The sequence below is a fragment of the Eleutherodactylus coqui genome, chromosome 13, assembly GCF_035609145.1.
Source record: "Eleutherodactylus coqui strain aEleCoq1 chromosome 13, aEleCoq1.hap1, whole genome shotgun sequence".
In the NCBI taxonomy this organism is placed as follows: Eukaryota; Metazoa; Chordata; class Amphibia; order Anura; family Eleutherodactylidae; genus Eleutherodactylus; species Eleutherodactylus coqui.
In genome coordinates, this window is record NC_089849.1 from 59,937,475 (window position 1) to 59,957,051 (window position 19,577).

Consider the following 19,577-nt stretch of genomic DNA (forward strand, 5'->3'; position numbering starts at 1 on the left):
GGATTTTATATTGTCGCTGGATTACTTTGCCCTAGGGTTTCCTCCTTCATTTTAGTGTATTTCATTACCTGGGAATTACCGAAAATCGTGTGTGTTGCAAGACGCGCAAAACTCGCACAAAAATATAACCAATTATTTTCACCGTAGGTGGAGGTCTGGTTACCATTTATGTTAGTTACACGGATAATAATGGTTTTCATGAAGATTTACATTAAGGGCTCCTTCACACGGGTGTAATCTTCATCAGTCAAAGAAGCGAAACGTACATAGAGAAAGTATAATGGAAAGATTTGCATTTCTTCCGTATTTTGGACCCAGTCCTGGTTTTGGCTCACGAAATACTGATGAAAAATACACCCATGGGAAGGAACCCAAACACCCTGTAGTGTGCAGGCTGAAGGTGACAAAGTGAAGAAGACTCCTGATCTTCTGGTCAGACCATCTGGTCTACATTGGGTTGGAGACATCTAGTGAAGTCTCTTCCATATCTGAATAGGGTACACAGCAGTGACAAACCCTCCACAGTCCTCGCTATGATATCTATTTCCTTGCGTACGTACAGACATACATAAAGGCATCTAATGGACAACCAATGGTTAGCTTGGAAGTTGCAGAGAGAAGATGGAAAGAACCCGAGGGCCAAAAGTTTTGCTTTATTATCTGGCAATTTCAGATCCCTAATAAGACCATTGAGGTATTCCTTTGTGTTATCTTGTACCGCTCTATTCAGAGTGACATCACTGCTGGGGAAGAAGCAATCCCCACAGTGACGGGAGAATGGGACACAGGAGTGCCGAACTCAAGATTGGAAGGGGTTTCAGCGGCGAGACCCTTACAGATCAGCAAGTTATACGCCTATACTATGGAGAGATGCACAAAACTCGCATTAAAATACAACCCATTATTTGCAAGGGGTGTAGCGGCTCCTGCACAGCATATGGATGGAGTGTCCCTGTGATGCCAGTTGCGCCCGATAATGTCAGGCCCGACTCGCTCCCTAACTCACTCCTAATGTGATCTGACTTGCCGTTTAGTCTGTGCATGCATCCCTTCCAAACCACAGACGCCCAAGGTCCGCCTCTGCGTTCGCCCAGAGATGCAAGATAGTCCGATTTCCAAAAAGAAGGGATGAGGTCGTCGTTCAAGAGTAGACACTTTAGTTTAAAACTTGCATGTCAGCCAGAATATTAAGAAGAACATAAAGATGGAGCCAATCGTTCTTTGGCGGCTCGTAGCACAAGACATCAGGAAAAATATACGGCTGTGTGTGGATGCGAAAAAAAAGAGGTATAAATCCAAAAACTACTCAAATTTCTGTTTTTTCAGCTGATTTTTTTCTTCACTTTTTCCCTCTAACTTCCAAACAAGAACCAATCTCACATTTTTATGTTCAGCAGCACAAAATGATGTAAAATTAATCCCGTCTCCGTTACGAAAACTTTCTAAATTTTTGTAGAACCGTTTTATCTAAGCTCCCCAATTCCATCACCCCAATGTTCACACTGTGCCAAAGAGAACAGTTTTTGCTGTAATTACTGCAAACTGTTCGTGTTGGACGGTAGACTGTTGCTTTCCCGATATCATTAGTGACCGCTGACACCTGCAACAGTGAAAATCCACTTTACACGAAGAAGACCGGGAACAGAGGGCCTCATTTATCAGAAGGGGCTATGTTGCCTAGCAACCAGATTAGTTTCATTTACCTCAGCAGAAATGAAAACTGCACTCTGATTGGTTGCTACAGGCAACAAGGATAGCCGCAGTGTTAGGGTGCATTCAGATGGGCGAGTGCCTAACCTCTAATGCCCCCAATGGCACTAAATAAAGCGATACATACGTCTGGTCTGACTGGTGTTGGTGGTCCGACAGTCCTTAGGTGTAAATAGTGTGGCAAACGCCTTATAAATTTAGCGCACACTTGTGATAAATAATATCACACCTCCAAACAAAAGCCTTTCGGATATGAAGTAAACCTGTCTGCTGCCAGTATAGATACGCTGCGTGCGCCCGCGTCACGATCAGCTACATATTACTTCCAACAAGTAAGGCCGGATTCACACGACTGTATTTGCACACGTAGTGAATAGAACCACTGCTTTCAATTGTTAGTTCACATAAGCGTATTTTGCACGCGCATTTCGTTCACGCAAAAAAAATACGCTCTATTTTTCTTCACTGGGAAAGAACATTTTGAACTCATGAAACTACGGGCCATTTCAATGGCTGAGAGCATCGGTGTGTGTTTTTCTGCGCAGACAAAAAGAACAGTAAAATACGGCCATTCTGCAAGCACAAACCACAAACACTCTTGTTTGATTTCGGCCTAAAACGCGCACATTTGGGTGCAATACGCAAATACGCAACACCTCATGGATTTGATTTCTATGTAGTTCTTTTCAATTTTATATTGGCTATCAAGTCTGTCTTGCTTTCACAAACTCGGCTCTGCTGCATCTGTACATGTTGTATAAGCGTAGTTTCATACGGGCAAAGAAATTGGCAGATTTTCGCCTGCTGCGTTAGTCAGTAAGAAAAAAAATTAATGATTTACAATGGTTTCCTTACCATCTGTGAGGTTTTCACTGATGCCATGTTGAGAGGATAAAAAATCGTGGTTTGCTCTATCTTTCTGTGATGTGAATCTTCCATGTTTTTCTATGGAGGCTTCTTTTTATCGCATCGCTACAAACGCACATTGGGAAGTGATTGTAACATTACAAAGTCCCATTGACTTTTGAAATTAAAAATCGCGCAATTTTATCCCGGGCGGCAGTGATGTGATGTGAGATTATTCTAAAAAACAGGCATTGCTGACACTCACAAATCGCAGTGACTAAAGATGCGATATGGCCGCGATTTTCTTGCAGCAAAATCGCAATGGCTCGTGTGGAAATAGCCTAATGGGTACGTTCACATGTCACCAATTTGCTGCAGATTTTGTCAGATTTCGATGCAGATTTCACCCTTTCATTTTGGATTCAGATTTTTACCAGAATCTGCGATGTGCAAACTAAAACTTATTGGAAGTTCATTATGTAGATTATATGGCAGAAGCCAAATATTTAATGGTGCAGAGGCAGAACTGCAATTTTAATCTGTTACATTTATGCAGGATATGTGAACAGCGACCTACACAACTGTAATTTACTTATAGCTATAGGGATGAATATACACTCAAGACCGGACACACAGATCACTAGGCCAAAGAAGACACAAAGTACGGGAAAAGAGGAAGTCTGACCCTACAGCACAGAATTAGGAGAACACTGCCTAAAAGCAGGGTGATCATCCTGATAAGGACGGCCCCACACAGGAAACTTGGAAAAAGCTGACTCACCCTGGATGGAAATAGGGAAAGAGACCAGGAACCCAAGACAGAATGAGAGCTACTCCAGACACAGCAAATTACAAACAGAGTATAGTGTCCACTCACCTACGGACAATGGGGATTCAAACATGAACCAAGCAGGACTTAGTTCACACTGACCAGGCAGCTGCACAACTACACACGGAGGAGAAATCAGGCATCCAACACTACATCAGACAGTATTTGGACCATCCAGACACCGCATGCATGCTATCACCAGGGTTCTGAAAGGAAACATGTATAATGACCAGCACCCTCTAGTGGGTGGGACCAGTATTTATGTGCACAGACCCCAGGTGATTGGCTGGCTGGAGCAATCAATACAACAGACAGCCAGATCAACCCACATCTGCAGGGATCTGCTCCTGAAAGTGCATAGAACTACAAGTCCCCAGAGTACAAACTTTCCTGATGTGACACACTGCCTCTCTGTTTGGTTTACCTTCCCGCTGTGGTGCTTGTTTGGGTTTCCTACGGGGTAGATACGTTTTACAACATGAAGGATCGTACTTATATCCGTTATTATCTATTCATTTTATAATAAATAAATGATTATATTTATTGCTTAAAGAAGGAAAGTGTTGGGAATGAAGGGGTTAATTGTTTTTTGCATGTTTCTTCTACATATATAGGATTTCTATAGGCTCATCTTTCTTCTCTAGATGATCATATGTAAAAAAAAGCTAATCAATGAAATAATAACACCCCCCCCCCCGCTGTATCCTCTATCCCGAGATTAGTGTCACAGAACGTAGCAATACTGTATATTAATAGTATAGAAGAGAACACGTGCCCAGTTACATGCCTTTTAAAAACTATAGGACTTCTGTAAGGGCTCATTTACATGAGCGTATTTTGGGTCCGTATTGCACTCATTTTTTTTTACACGTGTAACACATACAGCGTAGAGTCAAATGCTTTGCATTGGGTTACTCAGACAGGCTTTTTTTGTACACGCATAAATAAAAAATTGCAGCATGTTCTATTTTGGTGCATATCACGGACCAAAATCGCCCATTAAAATTTATAGGATTGTGTATTTACTGTGTTTTTTCGCATGTTGGTAGGAGGCAGTGGTTAAAAAAAAAAAGTGACATCAATTGGGTCTTGCGTTTTTTTGTCTTTTTGTGCGTGTGAAAAAACCACAGCGAATATGTGCACAAATAATGCACATGCACCAAATATACATATAATACGCATAACTGATTTTTCAAACATATGTATATACATATAGTTATATAAACACACATATATTAATATTACATAAACACACACATACATGCGTACACAGTAAAAAGTTGCGTATTTCAAGAACCAAAGTTGCACACGCCTGTACGAATAAGCCCTAAGTGCATGTTATGTTAGGCCAAAAAAGACATATATCCATCCAGTTCAGCCTACAACCCCCCCCCCCCCCCTAATGTCGATCCAAAAGGAAGCCAAAAAACCCCAGTGAGGTAGAAGACAATCGTTCTCATTTAGGCCGCTTCCAAACGGGCGACAGCGATATTGCTGCTACAAAATCGCTGTGACGTCGCTGCTATGTACACACGATCTTGTACAGTCAGTGATGCTTTTTTCTTGGGAAAAATGTAGCATTGCGTCGCTGGTACCCGCGATTTTGTAGCGAGAAAGTTAATAGGACATTCTAATGTTAAAAAAAATTGCATCATATTGCACGAAAATCGGGAGTCCGTGCCATGCAATGGAATAAACAGGCAGGCTCCATAGCTCATGGGCTAAAAAAAACCCCAAAAAACACAAATCGCGGCTGTATAGAGCATGCCACGATTTTGTAGTCTCACAATGTAGCAGCACACAAAACATCACTCGTATGGAAGAACCCATAGGAAAACCATGGGCTCTACATACATGCGATTTCTCACATCGCTATAAAATCGCCCGTGTGGAAGCGGCCTTAAGGGTAAAAAAAAATTCCTTCCCGACTCCAAGTCTGGCAATCAGAATAATCCTCGGATCACCAACCCTTCTGAAGTATTCATTGTACTGATGCTTCTTTTCTGATGCTTGATATATATCCACATAATAGAGCAGAGAGATGAAAAAGTAAATATATGTAAATATGCGTCTCATATCCATCGATCCATCTATCCATGTAAATATGCATCTCATCTCTCTGTCCCATTTCTGTCTATCTTTTTTTTTTCAAGAAACTTTCAATTTCTGATATACAATGTTCCGAAAAAATATTTTTCAGTGTAATTCACCAAAACTGTAACTATCAGAATCTGCCCAGCCTGAATAATTCACAAATCCTAATACTAAATAATGTCTTATCCCTCCTTGATACAGCATTAGTATATCGACCCCTTCCTGTGCTGTGTAACTGGATATGGTAACATGCTTGCACCTAGTTTTTTTTTGTTTCCCTTGCACCTCTTTTTGTGCCGGTTTGGCTACACAGCTATTATTGATTTGCGCAAAAAAAAGTTGTGTGCAACCTGTTTGCTGCGTTTTTAAAACTCAAAAATGGGCGTGGCTTAGGAAAGTCTAAAGTTAGGACCTATTTCTGAAAAAGTAAATAAAGTGAGCTATTCTGTAAGACCAATAAATACTTGGTTTTAAACTGATTTCCGCAGCATCCCCACACAGTGCCACAAGTCGCAATGCATCACATTATTAAACATCAGCTTGACAGATACTTATTAAGCGCAAACGAAAACACAAATAGTAAATCTGCTGTAACGTAATTACCCACATCTGTCAATATGACAAGCAGAATATCATATTGTCTCTTCAGCGTAAATGAAATATATTTCCAGTCGTCTCATTCTGCAGATAGTGTTACTCCTTTCATAAAGTGAAGACTTTTATTTTCTAGCGAATGCAGCAAATTTATTACCCCATATTCTTTATACGGGTTATTATATAATTGTACATTACAGCTCTGTCAGTGTATCCCTATTCTAGGAACCCCCAAAATCTCCCAGAAAATCAAAAACCCACAGACAGACTTTTGCAAGCCACTTTTGCTCCCGCTCCATGCTTGCTGGCCCTTCTCTCGAAGGATGCTATCTATATATCTGACCAAGCTAATATTTCATTACTAGAGACCCTGATAAATGCTCACTGTGGAATTGCCCTTTAAGCCATAGAAGGAATCAGTACATTATTGCCTAAGGATTAGTTAGATGTTTAGCTGTTGAAAAAGACTGCAAGGCTAGCCAAAACGCGTCCAGCTCCTTGACAACTTTTATGATGCCGGGTTGGATTCCGCTTTGAGAATTCCCACAGTGGGATGTGACCCGTGCCCCAGTATTGAGCTTATACTCACCCGTCTGGTGTCTTCTCTCTGTCTTCACTGCGATGCGTCGGCTGGCGCACAGCCACACATGCGCAGTGCAGAGCCGGTGCGTCAGCGGTGACATTTCTGTGCGGGCCTCGGCAAGGCTTACACAGAAATAGGACATGCCGCAATTTGCTTACTGCACGAGTTTTCACGCGGTCAAGTCGCGGCTGTCTGCATAGGATTACATTACCTAATGCAATCCTATGCAGCGTGCACGGGCAGAAATCCTGCGGGAAATCCCACCGTGGAATTTCCGCCCGTGTGCAAGAGGCCAATGTCAGTAAGAACTATCTTCAGCATAAAAAAAGAACAAGAAGTCCTGCAAGTGATGATATGGCCCCACAGAGCTCTAAACTCAACATTATCCAGTATGTATGGGATTACACGAAGAGACAGATGGATTTGAGCAAGCCTACATCCACAGAAGATCTGTGGTTGGTTCTCCAAGATGTCTGAAAAAGACCCCCTGCCAAAAACTGCATTCAAAAACTGTGTGCAAGTGTATCTAGAAGAATTGATGCTGTTTTGAAGGCAAAGGCTGGTCACACCAAATATGAATTTGATTTAAATTTCTCTTTTGCGCATTCAGGTTGCATTCCATTATTTGACAAAAAACTATTAACACGTCTATTTTTGAAAGCATTCTTACTTTGCAGCATTTTTTTCATACTTGCCTAAAACTTTTACACAGTACTATATATACCCTACAGTATATACAAACAATGCGGCCACAAGTTGTTAGAAAGGCACACTTTTTAGGCATTTGTACACGTGCTGCCTGGCAGATGTTGATTCACACAGTTGATACCACACAAGACTGAAACAGCAGCATAAAACAACAAAAAGCACAATACTAAGTATATTCCATAAATATGCTTTTAAGGGGGCAGACATCATATAGTATACTAGACTGTATACAGCTAAGGGGATTTCAGGACTAGTTACATTCAATAGCTAGGAAACATAATACACACGTGGCAAGAAAAACTGTAAATCATACACACAAATGGTTAATACATTAAGTATAACCACTTTAAAAAAACATCTACTTTACATATTGCGATATCTCTGTAAACCAGCATTTGATAATCCAGAAAGGTTGGTTTAAATAAAAGAGAAATACCTATGTCTAAGAGATTCGGGGCCAGTCAACGGGTCTAATTAGCAGAACTGAGAAGATCATAGATCCCTATGTATCCCTATAGATGCCCATCGTTGTATACTGATTGACACCGACTAGCTCCTGACATGTAGACCACAATGGTATAAATATCGTTGTAGTACAGATGTATCCTCCCTTAACTTGTCTTTACACCCGACATATGCGAGATATATGGCATGAAATAATGAACATACCCTCCCCCCACATATTTCCGATGAAGGCCTCAATGGATGACATCTACCTCCCATAGACTCCCATGTTAAAAAGAGCATATACTTTTTTTTTAACCCTTTTATCAAATGTCCACATTAATATTTCATATTTTCAAAACAATACATTTTAATGGTTACTATTTCTTATTTGATGCCTAATTTTTGGTTTTCTTACGGTACCAGGACAGGGCCAATACCTTTTTAATTGTGTGTTTTATACAGAGAAAAATAGACAGAAATAGTATAAAATTAAAATTGTCTTCATTTTTTCTACTTCTAATTCAGCGTAATAAATTAGAAAAAAAACGGAATTCTAATAAAAAAAATAAATCTCACACTCCTGTGTATAAGAGCACCAAATATGTGTCCTCCAATGTATTTATCACTGGAATATCTGCTGGGAACCAAAGGTCCTCCTATTTAATTCTTGGTACCTCTTGTCATTAACTGGTATTTTGGCTTGATTTGACCGCTATGTTTCTCACTTGTCATTGCAGAGAGCTGATCATTACAACCCATTGTCACTTCATTAGGGTTGAACTGACAAAGTGGCGGCCTAATCTCTTTACTGGCAGGGCGCTATACAGTGAGATGTGCCACTAAAGTGGAGGACTTAATCATCCCAGGTGCACCAACAATTAGGACGTATATATACAGATGGTGGACACGAAGGGCTTAAGCAAGAGTGTATTGAAGTGTTATCATGACATTCTATAACTAAATGTAATTCAAGAAAAGTTAATGGTAGACAGACACATCTGTAGATGCCGTGCACATTACATACTGTACATTGTATGGACCCTTAAAATGCTCTTACTTCGGGTCTCTACACCCGCACTTAGCTATTGTAATCTGCTCATCTGAAATGGCCAAAGTCTGATAATCTACTCGTTTCCGGCACAAAAATGCAATATAATGTGGAGTTTCACAAGACAAGCAGAAACAGAAGACTGAGCAGAGATAACGAATTATCTAAACTTCCTTTAATTAGCAAGAAAAAAAATAAAGTTATAATGGCAGATTTAGGGCGCCTACCCACTGGCGTTGCCGAGTTTCGTGCGTGAAAAACGCAGCGTTTTTGGCGCGTTTTTCGCGGCTTTTTTGCGCGTTTTCCGTTAATTTCCATTGACATTCATGGGTGCATTAAGAGAAAAATAAGGACACATATGCAACTGACAGTTCCTATGTGAAAAATTGCAACGGACCGAAAAAAAAAACGCAAATGGACAAGAACACATTCTATACTAATTGCTCTTCAGAAAAAAACACAAAGGAAAAAAAATCGCCAGTGGGTAGGCGCCCTTAGTGTTAACATTTTGGGTGCAGTTTTTTGCAACCCAGAGCTGAAAGTGGAATCAGCCGGATGGAGAAGTCATTGTATTATATGTCCCATATCTTTTCAATCCACTTCAGGCTTTAGCACAACAACCTGCGTATGAATCTTGCCTTATTTTGGCTTTTTTTCGTCATATTCTATTCTATGATTGGCTGATAATCCTGATTATTACATGGCGTTGATCAATAAAACCGTCAAAGTGGAAAAATACAGGGAACAAGGCATGACAAGATACTAAACAACAATGAGGTTGTGTCTTATTCCACTTTTGTTGACGCTTGCCGGTGTGGCGTCCACCTGGGTTGGCTGCAACTGACCTTCCCTATATAAATTAGCTATATCACTGAAGAGACTCTCCATTCCTACCACCATCGAGAGTTCCAGTTTCTCAGCACCCATTTTCCATTGAGATGCTCCACTCCTTTATTCCATTCTGTCACTACCTATGGCATCTATCAAGTCAACTTACTGCCAGATTACGGACGCCTTTTGTTTTTTTACACGCGTGAAAACCGAATGACACTCTGTTGACACACATGAAAAAAAATGCATTCACATGGGAAACACGGATCGATATCACGCATATAAACCTGAGATTTTTCTGTGGGTGCGATTACAGAATAAGCCAAAAAATAGGACATGCAGCGACTTTTCAATCTCGGATGATTGGCCAGAGAGAAAAATTACTCATGTAAATAAGTACATTGAAAGTAATGTATTCTTTTTTTACGCGCAATATCTCACCATATCGCAATCTGCCACATTCTGTCCGTGAGAATCTATCCTGGAGCATCAGGCTAAAATGAGACATGGAATTTCTGATTGGGCCAAAAACTCTATGAGAAGTATGAGGGCATATTTACACATAGCAGATACGCTGCGGACCTTCCACAGCAGAATATACTGAGGAAGATCTGCAGCATTCTACAGTACCAGAAGTGTAAACTGGCCGGCGCTGTAGATTTTAAATCCGCACCACGTAAGATTACTTTCATCCCGCAAATTTTTCACAACATCACTGCACCATATTTTTAGCGACATCTGCACTATTTGGGGTGGATTTTGCCGCTTCTGCATCAGATCGCCGACCTGTGAACATATCTTAAGGCTGTATTTACACTGGCAAGTGCGATATCAGTCTGATAAAATCACACAGATATCGCACTGGTAAAATTGCAATTTTTTATGTGGGTGGGATGCAGTTTTTAAGAAAATTGCATTGTATGGCTGAACATGCGGTTTTAATGCGCATAAAAATAATCTTTCTTTAAATAATAGGAACATTTTTTTAAAAATTGCGCTCGCACAAAACTCGCTTGTACAAGTGAGTGCGACTTGACTTTTTATCTTGAACATTGAAATTGTGGAACGATGCAGTACTGTGTAAAAGTTTTAGAATGGAGTTGAAAAAGTCCTGGAAACTAAGAATTTTTTTCAAATACAGAAGAAGTCAGCTTCGCTCCAAATTTATTCTGCAGCAGGACAACGACCCGAATATAACAATGTCATTAACAACTATCTTCAGTGTAAAGAAGAACAAGGAGTCCTGGAAGTGATGACATGGTCCCCACAGAGCCCTGATCTCATCATCATCCAGTCTGTCTGGGAGACAGAAGGACTTGAACAAGTCTACATCTATAGAAGATCTGCAGTTAGTTATCCAAGATGTCTGGGACAACCTCCCTGCCAAGTTCCTTCAAAAACTGTGTGCAAGTGTTCCTAGAAGAACTGATGGTGCTTTGAAGACAAAGGCTGGTCACGCCAAATACTGATTTGATTTACATTTCTCTTTTGTTCATTCACTTTGTATTTTGCTAATTGACTGAAAAACTAACACTTCTGTTTTCGAAAGCATTCTCACTTTGCGGCATTTTTTCCACTTCTGCCTAAAACTTTTAAACAATTTTGTAGAACGTGCTGCGATTTTTCTGTCTTGCATCGTTGCTGAAGAGAAGAATCGCATAAGTAAACACAGCCATTTATAATATTTTCACGTGGGTTTTGTGCGTCTCGCAATTCGGGAAACTATTCCATGTAAATAAGCCCATAAGGAAAGACTTTTTAAAATACCAATATTTTCCTTTTCTTGTACCCATTCCTTTGTTTCGCTGCATCAAAACCTACGTGAACCTAAAGGAATTCCCCAACATTGAAATCAGAGTTAGTTTTAGTTGGAGCGTATTTGTCGGCAGACGACTGCCGCCGTTTAGGGCAGCCTATTATCTCTGAATGGACTATTTGCAAAAACACTGACCTGAACGGTTTATACCTTTATGCAATGGACTTTCTTCATGGCTCATTGTGCAGACTGATTATGTTATATGGCCCACTATTGGTGCATATGCCACACTATTTTACTATAGATTTTGTGATCCATCTGCTTTACGCACATATCCTAGACCAGTATGATGGAAGCTGGGAACCATGCCTATAGGGTCTAACTCTAGATTTATATAAAAGACACATAAACAACATAATGAAAGCAGAAAAATGATTCCAGATATAGCAGAGCTGAATTTGGCATTTTTCTCTGTAGCTGCTTATGCGTAGTGATTAGTTATCTGCAGTCCTATGTAAAATATTGGAATTACAATTTGGCTCAGCTGCACGTGACACGCTCAGCGATGCTAAATGATACAGTGGTTGTTGGTAGTATACTATAGAACTTACTTTGCTGGCATCTTTTCATCCGCTGACAGTGAGGTTTGGGTTCACGCTAGCGAAAGAGGAAGTTTCCAGCTTGACAGCAAGGTTGTTAATGAATAGCATACAGTGTCACATGTGGGAAGTCTCTTAGTGACATTACACATTACGTTCCCACAGGTTTGTTACTATATCAGCCCCAGAGCGCTTAGGGGAGACCTGAACATTTAAATTGTAGGAGTGTCTGAAACTACGATACTAGTAGGCTTATTTGTGTCATGGATTGTATGCTGCAATATCATTAGACGCATACAGCATGGAAAGTACATATTGTTTTTATGCTTCCTTAACACATACCACACCTTGAAAACATTTATCAAAGCATCACACGTCAGTCACCCCCTAGACCACAAGTCTCTACCTAGCGTTCGACTGGGATTCGGACAGCCCACTCTACAGCTATGCAAAATGATTGCATGTTCCTTTGGCACTTAGTGTATTTTGAGGCCGTGTGCGGTCTGCGTAATTCCACTAACAATAAATGGTTCTATTTTACAATATGGGGTATACGAATGGACGCTTTTCACAAGGACCATGTCCATCTCTCCCTTCTCTCCTCCTGTAACATATATAAACGTTTCTATCATGCCCACCTCTCCCTTCTCTCCTACCGTAACATATATAAAGGTTTCCATCATGTCCCCCCTCTCCCTTCTCTCCTCCTGTAACATATATAAAGGTTTCCATCATGTCCCCACCCTCTCCCTTCATTCCTCCTGTAACATATATAAAGGTTTCCAACTTGTCCACCTCTCCCCTCTTTCCTCCTGTCACATATATAAAGGTTTCAATCATGTCCCCCTCTCCTTTCTCTTCTCCTGTAACATATATAATGGTTTCCATTATGTCCCCTATCTCCCCTTCTTCCATTCTGTAACTTATATGAAAGAGTTCCATCATGTCCCCCTTCTTCCTTCTGGTAACATATATAAAGGTTTCCATCATGTCCCTCCTCTCCCATCTCCCTCTTGTAACATATATAAAGGTTTCCATCATGTCCCCCTCTCCCATCTCCCTCTTGTAACATATATAAAGGTTTCCATCATGCCCCCCTCTCCCTTCTCTCCTCCTGTAACATATATAAAGGTTTCCATCATGTCCCTCCTCTCCCATCTCCCTCTTGTAACATATATAAAGGTTTCCATCATGTCCCCCTCTCCCATCTCCCTCTTGTAACATATATAAAGGTTTCCATCATGCCCCCCTCTCCCTTCTCTCCTCCTGTAACATATATAAAGGTTTCCATCATGTCCTCCTCTCCCATCTCCCTCCTGTAACATATATAAAAGTTTCCTTCATGTCCCACATCTCCACTTCTCTCATCCTGTAACATATATTAAGGTTTCCATTATGTCTTCTTCTCTCCTCTTCCCTCCGGTAACATAAAAAAAGTTTCCATCATGTCCCCCTCTCCCTTCTTCCTTTCTGTCCCTCCTTTAACCTTCCCTCCTCCTGTAACATATATAAAGGTTTCCATCATGCCCCCCTCTCCCTTCTCTCCTCCTGTAACATATATAAAGGTTTCCATCATGTCCTCCTCTCCCATCTCCCTCCTGTAACATATATAAAAGTTTCCTTCATGTCCCACATCTCCACTTCTCTCATCCTGTAACATATATTAAGGTTTCCATTATGTCTTCTTCTCTCCTCTTCCCTCCAGTAACATAAAAAAAGTTTCCATCATGTCCCCCTCTCCCTTCTTCCTTTCTGTCCCTCCTTTAACCTTCCCTCCTCCTGTAACATATATAAAGGTTTCCATCATGTCCTCCTTCTCCCTTCTTCCTTTCTGTAATCTATATAAACATTTCCATCATGTCCCCCATCTCCCTTCTGTTCTTCTATAAAATATGTAAAGGTTTCCATCATGTACCCCTCTCCCTTCTTCCCTCCTGTAACATATATAAAGATTTCCATCATGTCTCACCCTCCCTTCTTTCCTCCTGTAACATATATAAAGGTTTCTGTCAGGACAGGGTCCGGGATACTGAAAGTCCCTGAAACTACCTGCAACCCCTGTCCCTACCTACTTGCCCCCCTGGGCTAAGCCCCAGGGCGACAACTGGGCGATGGTCGCTGCACTCACTAGGGAAGCGGGACACGGGGACAGACAACAACTAACACAGGGACAAAAGAAACACTACAACAAGTCAGACAATTTGGGTCGACAGCAGGAGGGTACGCAGTACAAAAGGGTCAGGCAGTAGGCAAGTCGGGTCCAGAAAGCAGAGAGTCAAAACCAGGAGTCAAATGGGAGTCAAGCAAAGAAAACGCGGGTGCAGCTGGAAGACCAAACTAACACTGGCAAGGATCTGCACACACAGACAGGTTTAAATGCTGTCAGAGCTCCCGCCCCAGCAGCTGATTTGGGCGGGAGTCTGACAGCAACAGAATATCACACAGGCAGTGCTGGGGAACAGCCCACAACCCTGCAGGATAGGCGAGGCTCAGGACGTGGCGCAGGGCGGCGCCCGTCGCGTCCCTAACAACCCGGTGGTGAGGAGGTGCATAGCGGCCAGGGGAGATAACCATGAACGGGGCTCCCCTGCGCTGCACAGCAGCCTCTTGAGTTAAAGGACCAGCAGTAAGGGCACAGAGGACCCGCGAGCCGCCGGTCCTGACAATTTCCATCATGTCCTCCCTCTCTCTTCTCCCCATCTGTAACATATATGAAGGTTTCTATCATGTCCCCCCTCTCCCATCTTTCCTCTTGTAACCTATATAAAGGTTTCCATGATGTCCCTCCTCTCCCTTCTCTCCTCCAGGCTATACAATAAAAGTTCTTTAAGTCACAATCTCCCTCCTTCTATTGGTTCTACCTGTACTTGAATGATATACAGTAAACCACCAGGCTAAATAAATATGTCCCTTTGAGGTAGCATTATCAGTATTATAGAAAAACATGAATTATACTGTCTTGTTGTCCAAATTTAGCAAAAATTATTTCCTAGCTTCTCATTATTGTAGTCGTAATTAATGTACCATTGCCCTTTAATGTAAATGCGTGGTAGAGATGTTTCTTGCTCTAGCTGAGTGCCCGTATGCCAAGCTACATTACCAGTGAAATGGGACAATGCATGTCACACCCTCATAATACAAATATAACACCAATCATTTCCCATAATAAGAGGAATCGCTTTTTTTGAAATCTATGCAAAGCAGCCTTTCACAGAAATAATTTACATTATGAGAGTTGTTTCAAAGAGTAGATTGCCAGTGTTTGGAGAAGTGAAAGCTAACACGTGGCCACTGTGTTTTATATACCAACCCTTAGTGTTCAATAGTGTGCCGCATGAAAGGTTGGTATATAAAATGAGAATGCTTGGTCTGGGCGAGAATGTGTGGAAGTAACTGGTCAGTGATAGAAAGCAGAGGGGGAGTTATAAATGGTACATACTCTGATTGGGTCTCTGTTACTAGTGGGGTACCACAGGGGGCGGTACTGGTTCCTATTCTTTTTAATATATTAGCAACTTTATAGGAGGATTGCACAATAAAATATCAATATTTGCAGATGTTCCAAAACTATGTAAAATAATTAACACAAGAGAGGATGCAAGGCAGTTGAAAGAGGGTCTGGATAGGTAGGAGGCTTGGGCATAAAAGTGGCAATTTAGGTTTTTAACACTGATAAACGTAAGGTTAAGAACATGGGCAGGGGAAATACATTTTACCATTACACACTTATGGCTTACTCACACTGGTGCATGTGTCCCGCGTATTATGCGCGTATTTTTCACACATATACATGCATATTTGCTGCTTGTGTTAACTCCCTATAGCTTATATTGGCACGTATTACGTGACAAAATATAACATGCTGTTTTTTTACGTGTGATATGTGATTGAGCGGATAAAATTACGGGCAACTAAAGTAATCAAAGGAATGGACGGAATACAATACCCAGAGGGGTAATCAAAATTGGGATTATTTAGTTTAGAAAAAAGACGTCTGAGGAGTGATCTAATAACTATTAGAGATGAGCGAACGTGTTCTTCCGAGCTTGATATTCGTGCGAATATTAGGGTGTTCGGGATGTTCGTTATTCGTAACGAACACCATGCGGTGTTCTGGTTACTTTCACTTCCTTCCCTGAGACGTTAGCGCGCTTTTCTGGCCAATTGAAAGACAGGGAAGGCATTACAACTTCCCCCTGTGACGTTCAAGCCCTATACCACCCCCCTGCTGTGAGTGGCTGGGGAGATCAGGTGTCACCCGAACATAAAAGTCGGCCCCTCCCGCGGTTCGCCTCAGATGCGGTGTGAGTTAGATGAGGGACAGTGCTGTTTGTACCGGAGCTGCTGTAGGGAAAGAATTGGTAGTTAGTGTAGGCTTCAAGACCCCCCAAAGGTCCTTATTAGGGCCACTGATAGCTGTGTGTTGGCTGCTGTTAGCAGTGGCAAATTTTTTTTTCCTCAAAATCGCCTCTGCAGACCGTTGCACCTGGCATTAGGGACAGAAGTGCTGCATAGGCAGGGAGAGTGTTAGGAGTGAGTGTAGCCTTCAAGAACCTCAACGGTCCTTTCTAGGGCCATATTTATCCGTGTGCAGTACTGTCCAGGCTGCTGTTAGCTGTGCTGCATTTTTTTTTGCTTCTCAAAATCGCCTCTGCAGACCATTGCACCCTCCATTGATACTGCAGGGAAAGAATTGTATAGGCAGGGCCACAACACAGTTATTATTCATAGAATATACTCAGTGCTGCCTTTTGGTGGAAAAAAACTGAAAACAAATCTATTTGTCCAGCCTCTGTCCGTCCTTACGGGCGGTGGACACGTGTGAGCTGCGTGAACAACATTGCTAAATCAGACGCACCCAGCTACGCTTTACTGCTAGCTTCGCCATTTGCTTTCCTTAATTGGGAAAAAAATACCTGCTCTCCAAGAGTTATAATAACTCTGCTACCCTCACGTTCTGTGACACATAACCAGGGACACAGCACAGTTATTAAACTTCTCATGTTCATTGAATATACGCAGTGCTGCCTTTTGGTGGAAAAAAACTGAAAACAAATCTATTTGTCCAGCCTCTGTCCGTCCTAAGGGCGGTGGACACGTGTGAGCTGCTTGAACAACATTGCTAAATCATACGCAGCCAGCTACGCTTTACTGCTGGCTTCGCCATTTGCTTTCCTTAATTGGGAAAAAAATACCTGCTCTCCAAGAGTTATAATAACTCTGCTACCCTCACGTTCTGTGACACATAAGCAGGGACACAGCACAGTTATTAAACTTCTCATGTTCATTGAATATACGCAGTGCTGCCTTTTGGTGGAAAAAAACTGAAAACAAATCTATTTGTCCAGCCTCTGTCCGTCCTAAGGGCGGTGGACACGTGTGAGCTGCTTGAACAACATTGCTAAATCAGACGCACCCAGCTACGCTTTACTGCTGGCTTCGCCATTTGCTTTCCTTAATTGGGAAAAAAATACCTGCTCTCCAAGAGTTATAATAACTCTGCTACCCTCACGTTCTGTGACACATAAGCAGGGACACAGCACAGTTATTAAACTTCTCATGTTCATTGAATATACGCAGTGCTGCCTTTTGGTGGAAAAAAACTGAAAACAAATCTATTTGTCCAGCCTCTGTCCGTCCTAAGGGCGGTGGACACGTGTGAGCTGCTTGAACAACATTGCTAAATCAGACGCACCCAGCTACGCTTTACTGCTGGCTTCGCCATTTGCTTTCCTTAATTGGGAAAAAAATACCTGCTCTCCAAGAGTTATAATAACTCTGCTACCCTCACGTTCTGTGACACATAAGCAGGGACACAGCACAGTTATTAAACTTCTCATGTTCATTGAATATACGCAGTGCTGCCTTTTGGTGGAAAAAAACTGAAAACAAATCTATTTGTCCAGCCTCTGTCCGTCCTAAGGGCGGTGGACACGTGTGAGCTGCTTGAACAACATTGCTAAATCAGACGCACCCAGCTACGCTTTACTGCTGGCTTCGCCATTTGCTTTCCTTAATTGGGAAAAAAATACCTGCTCTCCAAGAGTTATAATAACTCTGCTACCCTCACGTTCTGTGACACATAAGCAGGGACACAGCACAGTTATTAAACTTCTCATGTTCATTGAATATACGCAGTGCTGCCTTTTGGTGGAAAAAAACTGAAAACAAATCTATTTGTCCAGCCTCTGTCCGTCCTAAGGGCGGTGGACACGTGTGAGCTGCTTGAACAACATTGCTAAATCAGACGCACCCAGCTACGCTTTACTGCTGGCTTCGCCATTTGCTTTCCTTAATTGGGAAAAAAATACCTGCTCTCCAAGAGTTATAATAACTCTGCTACCCTCACGTTCTGTGACACATAAGCAGGGACACAGCACAGTTATTAAACTTCTCATGTTCATTGAATATACGCAGTGCTGCCTTTTGGTGGAAAAAAACTGAAAGCAAATCTATTTGTCCAGCCTCTGTCCGTCCTAAGGGCGGTGGACACGTGTGAGCTGCTTGAACAACATTGCTAAATCAGACGCACCCAGCTACGCTTTACTGCTGGCTTCGCCATTTGCTTTCCTTAATTGGGAAAAAAATACCTGCTCTCCAAGAGTTATAATAACTCTGCTACCCTCACGTTCTGTGACACATTAGCAGGGACACAGCACAGTTATTAAACTTAGATTATTCATTCACTAGAGGCAGTGGGGCCTTTCGTTTTCCAAAAAGGGAAAAAATTATATTTGGCCTGCAGTCTTGCGCCAATTTATTTCCTGCCTGTGAAATCAAATCACTGGTAATACAGCATGCTGAGGGGTAGGGGTAGGCCTAGAGGACGTGGACGCGGCCGAGGACGCGGAGGGCCAAGTCAGGGTGTGGGCACAGGCCGAGCTCCTGATCCCGGTGTGTCGCAGCCGACTGCTGCGCGATTAGGAGAGAGGCACGTTTCTGGCGTCCCCACATTCATCGCCCAATTAATGGGTCCACGCGGGAGACGGTTATTAGAAAATGAGCAGTGTGAGCAGGTCCTGTCCTGGATGGCAGAAAGTGCTTCGAGCAACCTATCGTCAACACGCAGTTCTGCGCCGTCCACTGCTGCAAATCCGAATCCTCTGTCTGCTGCTCCTCCTTCCTCCCAGCCTCCTCACTCCACTACAATGACACCTGCTCAGGAGCGGGAACACTCCCAGGAACTGTTCTCGGGCCCCTGCTTAGATTGGGCAGCAGCGGTTCCTCTCCCACCAGAGGAGTTTATCGTCACTGATGCCCAACCATTCGAAAGTTCCCGGGGTCCGAGGGAAGAGGCTGGGGACTTCCGCCAACTGTCTCAACAACTTTCTGTGGGTGAGGAGGATGATGACGATCAGACACAGTTGTCTTGCAGTGAGGTAGTAGTAAGGGCAGTAAGTCCAAGGGAGCAGCGCACAGAGGATTCGGAGGAAGAGCAGCAGGACGATGAGGTGACTGACCCCACCTGGTGTGCAACGCTTACTCAGGAGGACAGGTCTTCAGAGGGGGAGTCAAGGGCATCAGCAGGGCAG

The 19,577-nt window shown here is 42.4% G+C and overlaps 1 protein-coding gene across 2 annotated transcripts in view; it reads right to left on the reverse strand.

Moving 5' to 3' along the window:
• The window catches only part of SLA2 (Src like adaptor 2), a 33,678-nt gene extending 21,490 nt beyond the window's left edge, over positions 1-12,188 (reverse strand). Inside the window, exon 1 of one of the 2 annotated variants that reach the window (XM_066586657.1) lies at positions 12,058-12,188. Coding sequence is in view for 1 of the 2 variants with exons in the window: in XM_066586658.1 (XP_066442755.1) it covers positions 12,058-12,076 (19 nt within the window). In the remaining variant the exon portion in view is untranslated. The remainder of the gene's footprint in view (positions 1-12,057) is intronic. The other variant, XM_066586658.1, reaches the window with a different exon arrangement.
• Between the last annotated feature and the right edge of the window lie 7,389 nt (positions 12,189-19,577).